General features: G+C 38.7%; 1 protein-coding gene across 7 annotated transcripts in view; it reads right to left on the bottom strand.

The window, feature by feature from the left end:
* The window catches only part of LPP (LIM domain containing preferred translocation partner in lipoma), a 629,315-nt gene that overhangs the window by 98,138 nt on the left and 515,233 nt on the right, over positions 1–15,944 (bottom strand). For all 7 annotated transcript variants that reach the window (XM_072962654.1, XM_072962664.1, XM_072962661.1 and 4 more), the window contains one exon: positions 12,620–12,789. In XM_072962654.1, the coding sequence (XP_072818755.1) occupies positions 12,620–12,789 (170 nt within the window). The remainder of the gene's footprint in view (positions 1–12,619; positions 12,790–15,944) is intronic.

Here is a 15,944-nt window from a genome sequence, read left to right as displayed (position 1 = left end):
AATATAAGGTAGAGACAGCAATGGGTTAAAATAAAGGTGAATGATTAAAACGAAGGTATAGAGAAAAGCTCGGGGGAGACAGAGGAGGACGTGCTTATCTTCAGCTGGAAGGACGTGGGGAAGGATTCTCAAAATAGTGGTAACCAAACTGAGACCCGAGGGCTGTGAAAAGAAAAGCCTTGCTGATTGAAAAAAGTCCTATCTGATGGATGACAGGCCATCTGTTAGTTTGAATTTATTTAAGAGAAAGGTAGGGGCTAAGATTTAGAGAGCACGAGCTGAAAGTTTTGCTTTAATCCTAAGCTAACCCCTCATTTTCCAAAGCTCTCAGTTTTCTAAGCCTTGATTTTGTTAATTTGTAAAAAGGGATAGTAACAGTTTTTACTCGCCTGTCTGGTAGAAAAAGAATGAATATATGGTATTAGGAGAAACTAAGATTTACCATATGACCCACTAGTACAGGCCCCTTCCTCTACGAAGACACTCTTGTTAAATTTCTCCTTTTTCCCGAAATGTCTCTACTCTCTTCCCCCAGTTTTTCCTCTGAGGCTCCAGAACACTCCACGCTATTCATTTTGTGGGAGAACTATTTGTGTATTTGTTATGCTTTTATAATATAATTTATTTAGAATTTTTGCCTAGAGTAAAAATATAAACTTTAACTTTCTAGGGGAGATACATTTTAGAAGATTCAGTTTCATTTTAACTAATGTATTCCAGTGGTTTTATTGATATAAATGGCCTCAAAAATCTTTCAGCATTATTAAAGAGTCCATAAAGCAAAAACACCTTCTGTGGAAGATGTTTATTACCCAACAAAATTAAGATAATTTAAAACTCATCACATATGTGCATTTGTGAGTTTCAGATTTCCTGGAGTTCTCAGTGCATCATCGATGCATCATCCACCCTGAGCAAGTCTTTCTCCCTCTTTCAGCATCCTGTTGTCTCAAACTGTAAATGTAGGAGACTGAATTATTTAATAATCTTCAAGTTAAAAAATAAGTATGTTTTGAAGACCTGCCAGCTATACCAGATACACCAGGGCCTAGTCACTATTAAGTACTCAAAAAGAGGACTTGCCTTGCTGTAAAGGTGATGCCAACCTCACCTGGCAGCCCCTGACTCTGCAGGGAGGTGAGCAAAAGAGAGATCCAGGAAGCAGATTTTTTTTTTTTCAGTAGGCTCAGCTGTGGGAGGGAATTACCACCTCCCATTCAAAGTCATCAAAGAACATCAGAGAACTTCCACCCAAACCCCCTGGCAATTTTCATCTGCAAGTTGGGCCTGTGTGTTTGACCTTGAGTGCAGTGGCTCTTAAGATAATTCTACAGCTGGAAGACAGACAGCTGGCTTCCCTCTCACATCCTTCCTTTCAGTCTTTCGCATTTACATCTCAGCAACGACTGATCAGAGGCTTCCCGAGCCAAGTTCTCTTCTTTGCTTTGTATATACACAGAGTCCCAAATCCAAGGTATAGCAAAGGGTAAAGAGTCAAAGAGTTTCTCAGGAGCCACTGGGATCTGGGGGGAGCCCTGCCCTTCTCTAGCCTGCCCTTCCCCGTAAGTATCAAAATAGTTAGAGGCTCGCCTGCTGGGGCAAGAATTAAAGAAAAGAAAAAAAAAAAAGTAAAATGTGCTACACCTCTCCCACCATACACACACCCTCTAAGGGTTTTAAATCAATAAGGGAACGTGCTTAAGTCTCAAACGACTGTAATATCAGTTGCAGAGGGTTAAATCCTATGAGAGAGGGAGAAACAAAAGCCTTGCATGTTCAGGAAAGGCCACATCTATTTGGACAAGTTCCAGGAAAGCTTTTTCAGGTTGAGTGACACAGATTTCCAAATGATGGAGACTGAGAAAGGCACAAGACAGACAGTAGCCTGGGTGCAGACAGAGCAGCCTAAGACAGCAACATCCAGGAGAAGTGTCCATTTGGCCAAGTGCTGTAAAGGAACTAGAGGAGAGATGGGGTAAAGAGAAGTGTCTGGGGACTACTTCTTACATGAGCTGGGCTGGATCTCAAGCCTACGCGTGCAGAAGGATCTTCCCAAGAGCCCGTAAAAGATGCTCATTTCTTGGCTCCTTGTGCAGGAGTTCTGGGGAGTGGTCCAGAGTTTCACTTTTAATGAGGGCTTCCATAATGGAGTAATGATTCCAAATGACACATTTTGGGAAAACCAAGCTTCCAGAGTCTCATGACTTGCCACTGCCCCTCAGACTCTTGGAGTTCTCAAACTGGCCGTGTGCAGGTAACATTCTGGAGACTGCAATGCTGACTGATAACTGTCCTTCGGTGACTCAAGTGAGGCAAACTTCTCCTTTGCACGTTTTGTATCTACATCCCTGAGGCTTGATCTGGGCAGTTATTTAGTGCTCAAACCTCCCCTACTTTTTTACTTAGCTCTGTCAGCCTCTTTGAACCCTCACTTAGCCACCGAGGTAAGAAATATCACTTCCATTCTATTTGTGAGGCAATATAAGCTAAAAGAAGTAAGGGGAATGAAGAATAGTAGCTGGTCAAGCTGGGTGTGAACGAGGTCTGCCTTTAAATTCCATGTTCTTTCTTTAAAATAATTTGCTGCCTCACACCAGGCCCTCTAAATGAAAGATAGGATGTCTTACCCAGGACTCTTGAACTTATTTCCATGTCTATTTTTAAGACCAATTCGAAAGTATAATCTCTCTGTCACACACACACACACACATACACACTCCTTGGCCAAATCCTTTTTCTTCTAATTGAAAATATGTTTCACTTTTCTCTTTTAAGGGTGCAGCACAGTTCACAAGACCCTACTAATACAGACTCCAAGCTGTAGCTGGGCACTTATCATTCCTTTACCCTTTAAGAGTTATAAATATGAAAGAAAACAAGGAACAGACTTCTTCCCTATTTTCTTTCCATCCTTTTATCTCTAAAGTAGGAAGTTTACTGAACCACTGCCAACAATTCACTCAGCCTAATGAAGTGTATAAGTAATAGGATTAAATAATCTTAAACCATTATTACAGTGGCCTGATGCTGACATTCATCCAAACTCTGGCAAACACCGAGTGGTGAGTTCATGCTTGATTTAAAAATAAACAAACTAGGGCAGCGGGAAGGTTCTAGCATAAAGTTTCAGAGGCATTTAACCTGGAAATCTGAGACTCTCTGTCTTGGTTTAGGCTGAAGCAAAGGCTGTCCTATTTCTAAACTCTCCAACCAAAATTTACGCAATCCAACATTTTCTAGGGATGTTTCTCTGGGGCCTGTGGCCACATATGGTTAAACCTCTTCATGTCAGTCCCAAAGAAAGCAGTTCTTTGAAGGTATCATCAAGGCTCCTGGTTTCTATTCCTGCCTCTGACATTAATAAACCATATAACCTCAGGCAAATCTGTCAGCTTTCTCGGGCTTTAGGTTTTCTCGGCTATAAAATGACGTTATTAAATTTCTAAGGTTTCCCCTGGCCCTTAAAAAGCATTCTAATTCTATGACAATTGAAATGAATATAATCTGGGGTAGGAATTGGAGGAGGAAAGGGTTCTGTTCGGCCAGGTCTCTGGTTTTCTGGGCCGTCTACTTCCAGGCGTGAGCCTCGCTGTCCTTGCTGAAGACTGCCTTGGAGCCTGCAGGGATGCGGGGGGCAGAAATCGAGATCAGCAAAGGGCTGGGAGCTACTAGGGGAAAAGGGCTAAACAAAAACCATTAGCAAAGGCCGGTGCAGTAACTATTCTCCCACTGAAAGCCTGGCTGTTGTGTAATTACAGGGTGATGATATAAATGCCTGTTAAAGTGAGAGGTGCTTTCCAAAGCATGTTCAACCCCCAAATCATTCTGCTCATGAGTTAATTATCCCTGTAAAATTTTATAGCATTCTTCACTTAGATCATTTACGCTTTTAAAGCGTAATAGGTATTTTATCTTTTTGTTTGCTTCTGTGTAAGGATTTTTTTTCCTGTTACATTTTCTAAACCTAAATTTATAGTTTTAAATTTCTTAGGTTACTAAACTTTAGTTGGTCTGATACTTTAAATTTCCTTGAAGAATAATCATATGATCTATAAATATTTATACATCCTAGTCTTACAATTTTCAGTGAAAAAGTCTCAGAAAAGTAGGGATGATACAATGCAATTCACTTAAAATTAAGAAACACGATATTTACTATATTTAAAATAGATAAACAACAAGGAACTACTGTATTGCACAGGGAACTATATTCAGTATTTTGTAATAACATATATGGAAAAGAACCTAAAAAGAAAAAATATATATGTATGTATATGTGTAACTGAATTGCTTTGCTATTCACCTGAAACTAACATTGTAAATCAATTATACTTTGATAAAAATAAAAAAAACACACAATATATAAGCAACACTCTATCTATCTATCTATCTATCTATCTATCTATATCTGTATATATGCACACAAATATGTGTAAAACTATAAAGAAATGCAGGGATATGATAAAAAACAAATTTAGCATAGCATAGCATAGTAGCTGCCTCTGTACAGGAGTCTTGAGGCTGTGATTATGGACAAGAACCTAAGGGATGCCAACTAAATTCCTAATATTTTATTCCTTAAGTTAGATAGTGGATACATGGAATTCCATCTTATTATGTTTTATATCTTTAGATGTGTTAGAAATATTATATAATTGAAACATAACATATATAAAACAAAAAAGCATATATATGTATATATCCTTTGTTTCCAAATTTCCATTACAAAGGCTAGAATGTTAAGAATAATATTAATAGCAGGGATCTTGTGCCTTCCTGGGAAAATCTAGGCAGAAGCCTTATCATTGGTTTGTTTTATTCCCTTAAACTTAACATATCTGTCCTGTTCTTCTACTTTACTTAGAGCTTGTTGAGTTTTTGCAGTTGTTTTTGCTTTTAAACAAGAATGTTGTGATGAATGTTGTTAAATGTCCCCTTGACATCTATGGGGATGATTATCTAGGGTTGTTATTTTTTTTTTTAAATTTGATATATCAATACAATGAATTATGTTACAATATTCCTGACATTGTCCTAACATTGGAATCGTGGAATAACTTGGGATGTTTCATTACGTGGCATTCAATTTGCTAACATTTCATTTAGAATTTCTGCATTTATAAAAGGTTGATTAGCAGAGAGTGTTCTCTGGGGGCCAAACTAGGTTAGGAATTATTAATCGGGATCAGGCTAGCTTTACAAGATGATTTGAAAAGCTTATCTTCTCTTTCTGGGCTCTGGAAGTTGAAATAGCATAGAAATCAGTTGTTCTTCAAAGATCTGAAGAATCCTGTTAGTGAAATTTCTTGGTTCTTTCTCAGGCGGTAGCTCTGCATTTCATCCAGGTTTATGAGGTTATTTAACTCTTCTTCCCCTGTATTTAGATTTACACAGAAAATAGCCTCTTTTATATAAAATTTTAACTGCAATAATTTTAAAATGTCTTCTACACCCATGCTAAAAGCTTCTTTTTCATTCCTAATTTTCTGTAATTTTTGTTTCTCCCTTTCTTCCTTGATTATCTTCACTGGATGTTTATTTTATTGTGCTTTTCAAAAAACCATCTCCTAGACCTAAAAATTCTACTATTTCTCAATTTATCAATAAGTGCTTTTATTTTAACTAATCCCTTCTACCTTTGGGTTAATTTTGTTGTCCTTTTCTAGTTTTTTTAGGTCCATATGTTTGCACTCTTTTTTTGTTACAATGAATGATTCTACCTTTACTTGGAATTCAACTCTGGCTGCACGTCATTCTCCTTGTCATGCAGCATTACCACTATCACTACTTTCCAACAATTGTTTACCTCATGTGTTTATTTGTTTATCTTTTTATAGACTTCTTGTCATACTGTACTGCTATGTATAGCTCTGCCAGCCAAAGTAGGAACTGTCTACATTTTCCTTTTAGATTATGATATGATGCTTTTCTAAACCTTCCATGAAGATTTGGAAAAGAGATATAATCTCTTTGGTTGTATGGATTAAATCAATCATATTAACCATATTATTCAACTTCTATAATTGCTTTGTCAGAGACTGCAAGAAATGTGTTAAAGTTTTATAAAGACTATGGTTTTACCATTTTCATCTTGTATTTCCTCAATATTTTTGTATCATATATTTCAATGTAAGGCTATTTTAATGAAAAAAGGCTCAGGGCTATTCTTCAGGAACTGTGACATTTATCAATAAAATAATGTTCTTTGGCTCATTTGATAGTTTTGTCCTGAATTGTACTTTGTCTGTTATTAATATTGTAGTTACTAGGTAATTAATATTATTTTTTTCTGGTCTAAATTTGCCATTGCATCTTTCCCTACATCCTTAACTATTACTTTTATTGATTCATGGCTTATCACCATTTTATTTGTTCCAGACTTCCTACACACTTTTTGATTAATTTACTGGTTTGCTGGAATATTTCTTTGAGTCAGTTTTTCAGAAAGGATATGTAAGTGATATACAACTTTTCTGAATGTCCATGGAATATTTAAAAGAAACTATTTCTGTAGAAGGCAGTTTGATATGCTGTTAGATAATGAAAGCAAGTTATTAATTAGTATGGATGGTATGATTTCAGTGTGTGTGTGCAAACATTTACATAATATGCGCTTATATCTATAAACACATATCCATACATAGGTACATTGAAATAGAAAAAGAATATGTGGTAAAATGTAAGCTGTTATAATATTTAGATAGGAGAGTTACATACCTTTTAAAAATATTTTCTAATTTTTCTCTGATAAGCCTATCACACTTAAAAACTGAGTTTCTTGTTATTATTTTTTAAAGAATTACTACTACAAGAAAAAGTATTCTAAGCTCAATATGGTAACAGAAAAAAATAAGAAAAAAGGAAACCTAGTAATAATAAATGAGATTTCCAGGGATTTGTTGGATGTGTGGAAAGAGCTGGACTTGAGACTCAAAGGCCAGGGTCAAGTCTTGAATCTGACACTCACATTCTTTGGAAATGAGCAAGCTGATTTTTTTTTCCCTAAAACTCAACTTCTTAATAGTGGAAATGAAGGAAAATAATAATTGTACCTATTTTCTAAGACCGTTAGAGAGTGACAGGAGAAAAAGAAAAGTGCTCTGAAAAAGTTAAAGCACTAAATGAATGTTAGTTATTACTATGATTATTTTTAACCATAAAAAAGGGGCTTTTGCCTTAAAACTTGGGGCATTTCAGGGAGAGCAATATGTAAATGCTTAAGAAAAGACGAGGGCTTTGGTTTTACATTGGTAGAAGTTCAGTATTTCAGGTTCTGTAATACTGGAAGGTATGATTCATGTGGTTGTCAATTAAAATCGTGAGAATCAATGGCTATACTCCCAGGGGGCTGTCAGTAGCTGCACAGTTTTAGGAGGCTCAACACTCGCTGCGGGGCAGTCGTATGGATCCAGCCATAAAATTCAAGTTAGAGGAGCTGTCCCTAGTCTTCATTCTGTCTTTTACTTTGAAAATATCAAAGCCGCTGTAAAGGGGACTAATAACCTCCCCCTTGTCTGCTTCACAAGGTTCTGACAGGGATGGTGGGGTGCAGGAATAGAGGCCCAGGAACACTGTAAAATATACAGGGCTGCACAAATGGAAGAGAGAGCTGTTCACAGCAGTTAGCACGGTTAAGAACTACTTGACAAATTTTCCTCTCTCTTGAATCATTTTTTCTCCTTCCTGGGAGAGTGCTTGTGGGATGACAACATAACATTAAGAAGAAAGTGCATATGCGTGTGTGTGTGTGTATGGTGTGCAGGATCTAGTGCGAGGGAAAGACAGACAGACAAACACTCCTTGGAGATGAGAGAACAGAGGTGGGTAGTAAAAAAAGAGGGGAGGAGGGAAGTTCATGTGAATTTTTTTCAAGTTCAGTCCAAACTCTCAGGTCCTTTCCTAATACCCACATAAAGCACTGGCCATAACTGCTTTTAAAACATTTTATTAGGAGGAGTTGAGCATATAAAAGGACAACTTTCCTGCAGAGGTACAAAACCAACCTCTTAATGCAGGTTGAAAAGTTAGAATGTTTTAACTGTAGCCATTTAGTGACATAAGGAGCAAAAGGCCGTCAGTGTGTTGGCCACTAATGCATCAAATTCAGGAACCTTAAAGTGTTTAGTCTCCTGTGGAGTTGGCCTCCTACTTCCTGAGGTCTTTTAATCACTTGGATTGTAACTCTAATAAAAACGTCTGTACCAACTTCCACTGCTGGAGTGCTAGGAGTTGGATTTGATCCACTCTGAGTAAGAGCCCTGGTTTAGGGGAAGATCTTTGGCTGCCATTTCATAAACAGACTTGCTGAGAATTTCTGATGCACTGTGTCTCTAGGCCCAGACTCTTTGGCAACGTTACGAACACAGCAGTTCTTTGGTAAATCTGTACTTATGAGTAAACCTGTTTCATTAAGGGCAGAAGGACATGGAAGTGGGAGGCACTGTTGCTGCCCACACCAACATAAAAATCTTCTTAAACAAGACATGAACCTCTTCTCATGTATGTCCTCATATTCCTTCTATGACATCTATTTATTTCAGTATTTCCATAGCAACTGCAGCTACGAAATTACCCCAAACTTAGAGGATTTCTAAATTCTATCAGATTACGCTAAGGGAAAAAGCAATGATAATAATGTTATTAACCAGGTTAAGCCCTTCTATTAGTAAACAATTTCTTCATGATATACAAAATACTACACTTGTTTACTCCTTCCCTTTGAAGACAGAGAGGAAGTTAGCACCTCCCTTTAATAAGCGAGGATACTGGTATTCATAAATTAAATGACTTATCTAACGTCACACCAGGAGAGCAAGGACTAAAAGCAATGTATTCTATTTACATCACTTTTCTTCTCAAGGAAGCTTGGTGCTCTTAATTTTAATCTGTTCACTTACAAACTCATAAGAATAATCAAAACTAAGCCTTTAAGAGATCCATCACCAAAGCAGAAAAGCATCTCATTGATTTTGCTAATTATAAAACTTGAAATAACTATTGCATAATTCACTTATTAAATTGGTGCAATATTAACATAAAGAAACCCCTTCAACACTGGATAAGGTATAGTTTAACATTTGGTCTCATTATTGCTGGTGGTTCTGTAAATTGGAAAAATCTTTTTAAAGAAATCCAGTAAAAGGTCTCCAAACTGCCATAAAGTAAACTTGGTAGCATAAATCATAGAATTTATGCTAAGGAAGTAATTCAAAGTAAAATAACATTAAAAACTTCTACTCAGTTACTTATAGGCATGTTATTTACAATACTGAAAGACTGGAGAATATCTGATATCTTTCTAGTGGCAAATGGCTTTAAAATGTAGTATGTAAGCATAAGGTACAGCTAGCAGATAAAAAGCTAAAAATGGAAATCATTAACAGCGGAAAGCTATATACATATTCATATGAGGTCAATCAATGGAAAATTCAAAAGAAAGCATGTATAAAGTGATTAAAGAGAATTACAATGCCTTACTGAGTCCAATTTGTTTAATTACAGCTATGTACATGTAAGGATTAAGGATTCAGGAGACCATAGGAAAATGCAAATAGTCAATGAATCAAAGATAAAGCCATCGCTGGTATATTTGCTCTCCACATTATGTAAACATTTAATTTAAACATGATCTTAAGTTCTTCAGTACCAATTTAAGCAAAAATAAAATAAATTAAATTTGTATCAGACTGGTCTCCTTCCAGAACTCAGAGCATCAAACAGTGTGGTCCTTACACAGAAATAGTTAACTAACTAAACGAACTTCAATATGCTGATTCTATCAATGAAAAAAAAGCGCCCAGACAGAGGCCCAGGGCCTAGGTTTCCTCTGCTTTGTACAGGACGTCTCAGACATCTTGCTTCTACTAACGGAACAAGACGCAGTTTGACTGGATGACATCACGGGTGCTTCCTGGTCCCAGGGCTTCCTGGTCTAAGGTCACACAGCCCTAGGGTCCTCCTTAACACAAACTCTATCTTCAAAACAAAGCTGTCTCATTTTATTCTCCTAGCTTTCCCAACCTCCTGAAGAGAAACTCTTTACATTTTTAGCATGGTAGCTCATTGCACTTAGGAAAGTTCAGAAGACATTAAAATGCTAAAACATCCATCTGCAGGCTCGAGGGTCTGTGCTGAACTCTGAAATCAGTATCGAACAAGGGTCTTTGAGTAAAGCTTAACTGAATTCTGATAAGAATTAAATTACATTTAGAGTCACCACGGATACATTTCATTAAAGAAAAATCTTGATTAAAGTTTCTTAGGAGGGAGTGAAGTCAAAAAGGATGGTAAGAAATTCCATTACTTGAATTCACTCACTTCTTGCAAGGATGTGATTAAACATCACCCAGATAGCGCTCCTTGTCATGAGCACAGTACAGGAACGGGTAACCGAAGCAGAAGGAAATGCATCCTCAAGAACTGCCGAGCTGCTGTGCCCGGAGTGGAGATGGAGACCTCACCTCAGCACAGCAGAAACCCACAGAGCAAGCAAAGCATCTAAGAACGTCTGAGAGATTGGAACGATTTCCCAAAGCCCGATGCATCTCACTGAACATGTAAGGTCCTCACTTTCAGAAATGCTAAATAGGCCAGAAATCTTTTCAAAATTAATCTCAGAATAACATTCATTCCATTACCATTCCCTCAGCCAGCCAAGTGTGCCTTACAAGGACTGCCTCATTTCATCTTTGCGAGCCTTTGGGGAGAATCCTGCAGTCACCGCTATGTGTATGAGGAAACTGAGGCTTAGAAAGATCATGTCGCCTTCCCAAGGAGACAAAGTATTAAGTGATGGAATCAAATTCAAACTCCCGGTCGTCATACAGTGTTACATTGTTTCCCAGTACTGTTCATGTGATTCCTGGCTCATAAGAAATAAAAGGAAAACTGAAGGGGGCAGCCACAGGAGTCTCATTCAAGTAGCAAGAATCAACAATGCGGTCAAAAAAAGGGTGAAAAACAGACACAAGAACTACAAAAAAACACAGCCGGCTGCGGTCACCTAGTGTACAGACAGCTGGAGGTGCTTCCAGAGGCTCTGCTCACGTCACTGCCACAGCTCACTGCCGTAAATAACTTCACTGCGGTCCTAGGTCACTGTGAATGGCAGTCACACAGTCTGTTTACAATGGCAGGGAATTTTGTAATTTTCTCTTTCAACAAAGATTTCAAACAGTGATATTTGAAATAGTCTCATTTCCTACAGAGGTAAGTTTTTGTGCACTAGACTTCCCCTGATATGCAACTGTTGCTTCCAAATCAATGGGTCATCACCATGTTTGTGCCTGTGTTCTGGAAAAACTAAGTCTTGTGTCTGCAAGGAATATGGGACCAGGAGTTTGAACATCTGAATACAGTCCTGACTCTGACATCAATAAAAGAACATAAGAAGTCACTTTCTCCCTCTCTGTATCTCTGTATTCTCACTTCTGAAGAGAGGAGTTAGACAAATGATCTCAAGCTTTTTGTTTTTCCTCCAGCTCCAACATAATGTGGCACTATAATGATGCTGTATGCGTCTACCTTGCCTTTGGGGAGAAAAGTGAAATAAAACTGAACCTAAGAGATGCAAAACAATATTTAATTCTGTAAGATCTTACTCGTGAAGAAATTTCAGACCTGTGCTACAGATTCCAGGGCTGCAATGAGTTAGAGCTGTCAGATTATGGAAAATACCAATGAGGCCAGAAACTTCTGCAATAAACTTCAACCTTGGGGATTTTCAAAGTTACGTATGACTCTCAATAGCTTGCACCCGAGGCTTCTCTTATATTGAAATGTCTGGACACTGAGGGCCAAATCATGCCCTTTTTTTGTGGATTTGCAAAAAGTACTACTTTTTTTCCACTAACAAGTGTTAAACAGAGAGCTAAAGTCATGCAGGATAGCAAGAAAATTTACTTTAGATTTAAAAAGTTTATGTTCATTCATCAACTTGCTCTGTCAGAAGATACCTGAGCGTGTAGATTTAAGTAGCCTGGCAAACAGCTAAGATAATGTGACTGCGAGGATTTCTTAGTAGCCCAGTATGTTATTAACATATAGTTGCATATTTTAAAAAGAAAACTATTCGCTCAGTCAGCATGACTATTTCTTTCCCTTTAAGGTCCTCTATCCTAAAGAGTTTCTCTAAATGCATCATTGAAACCCTGCTGGGTATGACAGGTAAGAAACATTCTGGGTGTGGCGGGGGGGGGGAAGGTGATTCAAAGGACCCGGGAGTTTGAAAGAGCACTCACAATTCTCAAGGCCCTGCGATGTTTCTCTACAGCTTCAAATATAGAGTTAGACTTAATAATTAGAGGTGACTCTGCTACTCAGGAAGCCTTCTGACGCTTCAAGGGGAAACGTGCTAGCTTGTACATACATGCTTGTAAGCCAGGGGGTGATAGTGTTCTCAGCAGACCACTAACTGAAGGGTAGCCCCATCCGATGCACCTTTTTGACTTCATATGAACAGCGGATGTATGGATGAAAATGAAGGTATGTAAATTTACACACACACACACACACACACATTTTGAAATCTGATGAGAAGTAAAGATCTGATGGCTACATCTGATCTGGAGTGACAGAAGCTGTCTTTGTCCAGTACCCGGAGGACCACGTCTGAACTTACAATGTAGCAAGGCTCGCAGTAGGCTTTCTTCTCCACCGCGTAGAAGGGCTGCCCGCGGAGCTTGTTGTTACAGATGATGCAGGTGAAACAGTCCACGTGGAAGACCTGATCCATGGCAGTGCATCCTGTACCTTCCCCAACGACGTTCTCCCCACAGCGAGCACAGCGGCCTGAAAGAAAAAGGGGGTTGGCTGTTAAGAACATGTTCTGTCCTTCTAAAGAAGACAGCTTGGAGGAGACAGCAGATCCCTAATGCCAGCAGCAGCCACAGGACCACCAATACCACCATCAACATCATGAGCAAGAGGACCACTACAGCCACCACCATCCCCTGCAAGGCCAGCATGATGGGGATTGTACGAGTCAGTTGAGGAGTTGACCATCACAGCAAAGGTCCCACAGAAAGTGACAGAGAAGAACTCAGGTCTCCTGTTGTCAATGCCAGGGCTCTGCCTCTAGTCTCACACACAAGGGTTAAGAGAACATGACTCAGGAGCGTAGGCGTGGAAGGTGTAGTCCAGGAAAGTCTTTCTCCCTGGAGAGACCTTGCATCCAGTGTGACTGTCAGGGAACTGGGTCCAAACTCAAACTTCAACTCCTTTCACAAAAGCCTGGGTTGCAAAATCTCTGCATCCAGCCCTCAGTGACAGACAGATAAAAAAGTGGTCCCTTTTATTTCCAGGCAGTGCTGACTGCTAGAAAGTTCTTTCTCATAGTGAGCTGGAATGCTGCCTCATTCTGTTACCCAATAGTTCCAGTTCTGTCTTTTAAGGCCTCATGAAATACGTCTCCTCTTTTACACTTGACGTTCTTTGAGATATTACAGTTTAGTTATCATTGCCTCCAAGTCTGTTCATAGTTTGAACAGCTCTAAATTGTGCAACAGTTTCACGCACAGTACAATTTTGAGTCCCTCAGAACCTTGGTCGTCACTGTCCAGCCCAGCATTTTGCAAACTTCCAGACCATTAATTTGATGCATGGGGCCTCTGACCACAAACAGATATTGTGTTTAGGTTGAAATAAATGTATTAAGTTTTGAATCATAACATTAAAATGTCATTTAAGGAAACCCTGTATGTCAGTAAGAGGCATTACGCTGGCTGCAGTCTGTACCCAGATCTGGCTTCACTGTGGGAATCTTGAGCCGCGGGTCAGGTCCACTTTCAGGTTTTTTTATTATTTCTACAAAGGTTAAAAGTCTTAACAAGTAACTGCAGGTCACTGGGAATGTCAGCAAGAACCGGCAGGCTTTTACAGAGAAGCTACAATACAGCTCACCCCTGCTGCACAAGTGTCAGGCATTTTCGAGGTGCTTCAGATGCATTAACTTACTTCACATTCACAAAAACTGATACAACAGGTACTGTGATTTTCCTGTGGATGTCGAGTGTAAACTATGAGACATATTTCCTGAGGCCTTAAAAGACAGATGAGGAAACTGGGTTACAAAACTGGTTAGCTCACTTTTAACCCAAGCAGTCTAGCGTCAGGGTGGGTGGTCCTAACCACTATGTTGTCTTGGCTCTGCAGAGTTCTGTGCATCAGCACTGAACACAGCTGGCACTATGGAGAGACTTCTCACTAAAGGCTGCTTTCAGCAATCCATCACGTTGGATTGACAACCGCTTCACACCTAAAAGAGGGGAGAGTTTTCCGTGTTTCAACTTGGGAGAAAAGCAGCAAATGTATTTCTAATTCTCTCAGGTTGTGTTGGCCCTAGAAAGTATTTTTGTATATTTTCTTGCAGGATTTGAGTGCATCTTTAAAATACAGCCCACACTATAGATCGTTTTCCCCCTAACTAATAAGAAATACCAGGTGCTGAAAAAAAAGGTTAAACTCTTAGAAATGGAGCCGCCTCCACCATAGTTAATATTTTTATGCAGTCTTTATATCATACTCGACATTTGATAAAAACTTTTATATATTTGTAATAAACTTTCTGGCTTGATTTGCAAACTTCTATTCAGGAGTGAACTTGTATCTGTTTTTGTTATAAGATGTATAACATTAGGAAGGTGCTTTAAAATTTTGGACTTTCATTGCCTTTGGTAATAAAATGAAATTTTCCACATGGCACTACTTTGGTGATTATTCTAAAAACTTAATTGGCTTACTAGAAAGTTCACTCTACTATTTTTGAAAAGGATGTGCTAGCAGGGAGGGAAATGGCTCAGTGGTGGAGCGTGTGCTTAATATGCACAAGGTCCTGGGTTCAATCCTCAGTACTTACATTAAAAAAAAAAGATGCTAAAAATTCTAAGAGCTTCATGCTATTATCTGACAACACTTCATTACAGAAAACATACTGGAGATTTCGGGCAAATGGACCACCAATCCATAAAATATAATTTAAAAATTACATCATCCTCAGAGCATTCAGAGTTTTCTTTTTCAATTGCTTGTGTAAAATCATCATATCACCCCAGTGTATACAGATTCATTTCCAATATTTACATTGGAATTGCGTTCACTAAAATTTACCTTTGTAATATTAATCTGAAGTGGTATTTATGGCATTTTCTTTATCACTATTTTCTTCTAAGAATCACATTCAAATCACTGATCTATTTGGTGAACTGAAGAAACAGTGTAATACAATAGCAATGATAAAAAAATGCAGGTTTTACAGCAGCAGAGAAAAACACTAATGACATGAAAATGCTCTGAGCTGAATGGCACTGTTACTGAACATCAGGTAAACAGCAGCAATCAGCAACACTGATCAACGCTGTTACTGAACACGGGCTAAGCGCCGCCAGGTTCTGTGGTACGCGTGCAGTCTTTAAGAACAGGGTGATTGATTAAGAGCATGTTGGATTCCTGTGAATACTGTACTTCTACATTTCAGATCTGTTAAATGCAAATCTACAAAATAACTTTTACTACTCTTTTCTTCTCTCGACATCAAACTGGATTCCTTGATAACTCTGCCAGGGACTACCAGTGATCTGCGGACTACACTTTGGAAGAAAATTGTTCTAGCCAAATGTTACTGACACTCGGTCATGGCGGTCTATCAGGCAGGTGGAGGTAGCAATTATGATCCAGACCATGGTGGCCCGAGCTGCACTATCTGGAATCCAGGAGACTGAGCCCACATGGTTAATGGAGAGTTTGAGAGCTACCCATGAGGATCCGGGAGGAAATTTCAGTTACTGATTAAAGGGAGAGAAAGGTCAGAGGAGAGCCCTAAAGGTCAGGACGAAAAGCTAAGCTTTGGAATTCTCTTTGTATTAAACAGGCATTCCCCAGGTGTTTACTCTTTGCCCAGTACTCTATTCTGTACAATACACAGAAATAAATCTGACAGTGTCAGTGCC

This window comes from Vicugna pacos, chromosome 1, assembly GCF_048564905.1.
Source record: "Vicugna pacos chromosome 1, VicPac4, whole genome shotgun sequence".
In the NCBI taxonomy this organism is placed as follows: Eukaryota; Metazoa; Chordata; class Mammalia; order Artiodactyla; family Camelidae; genus Vicugna; species Vicugna pacos.
The sequence above is the reverse complement of the archived record's forward strand: the minus strand, read 5'-3'. Positions and strand labels throughout refer to the sequence as shown.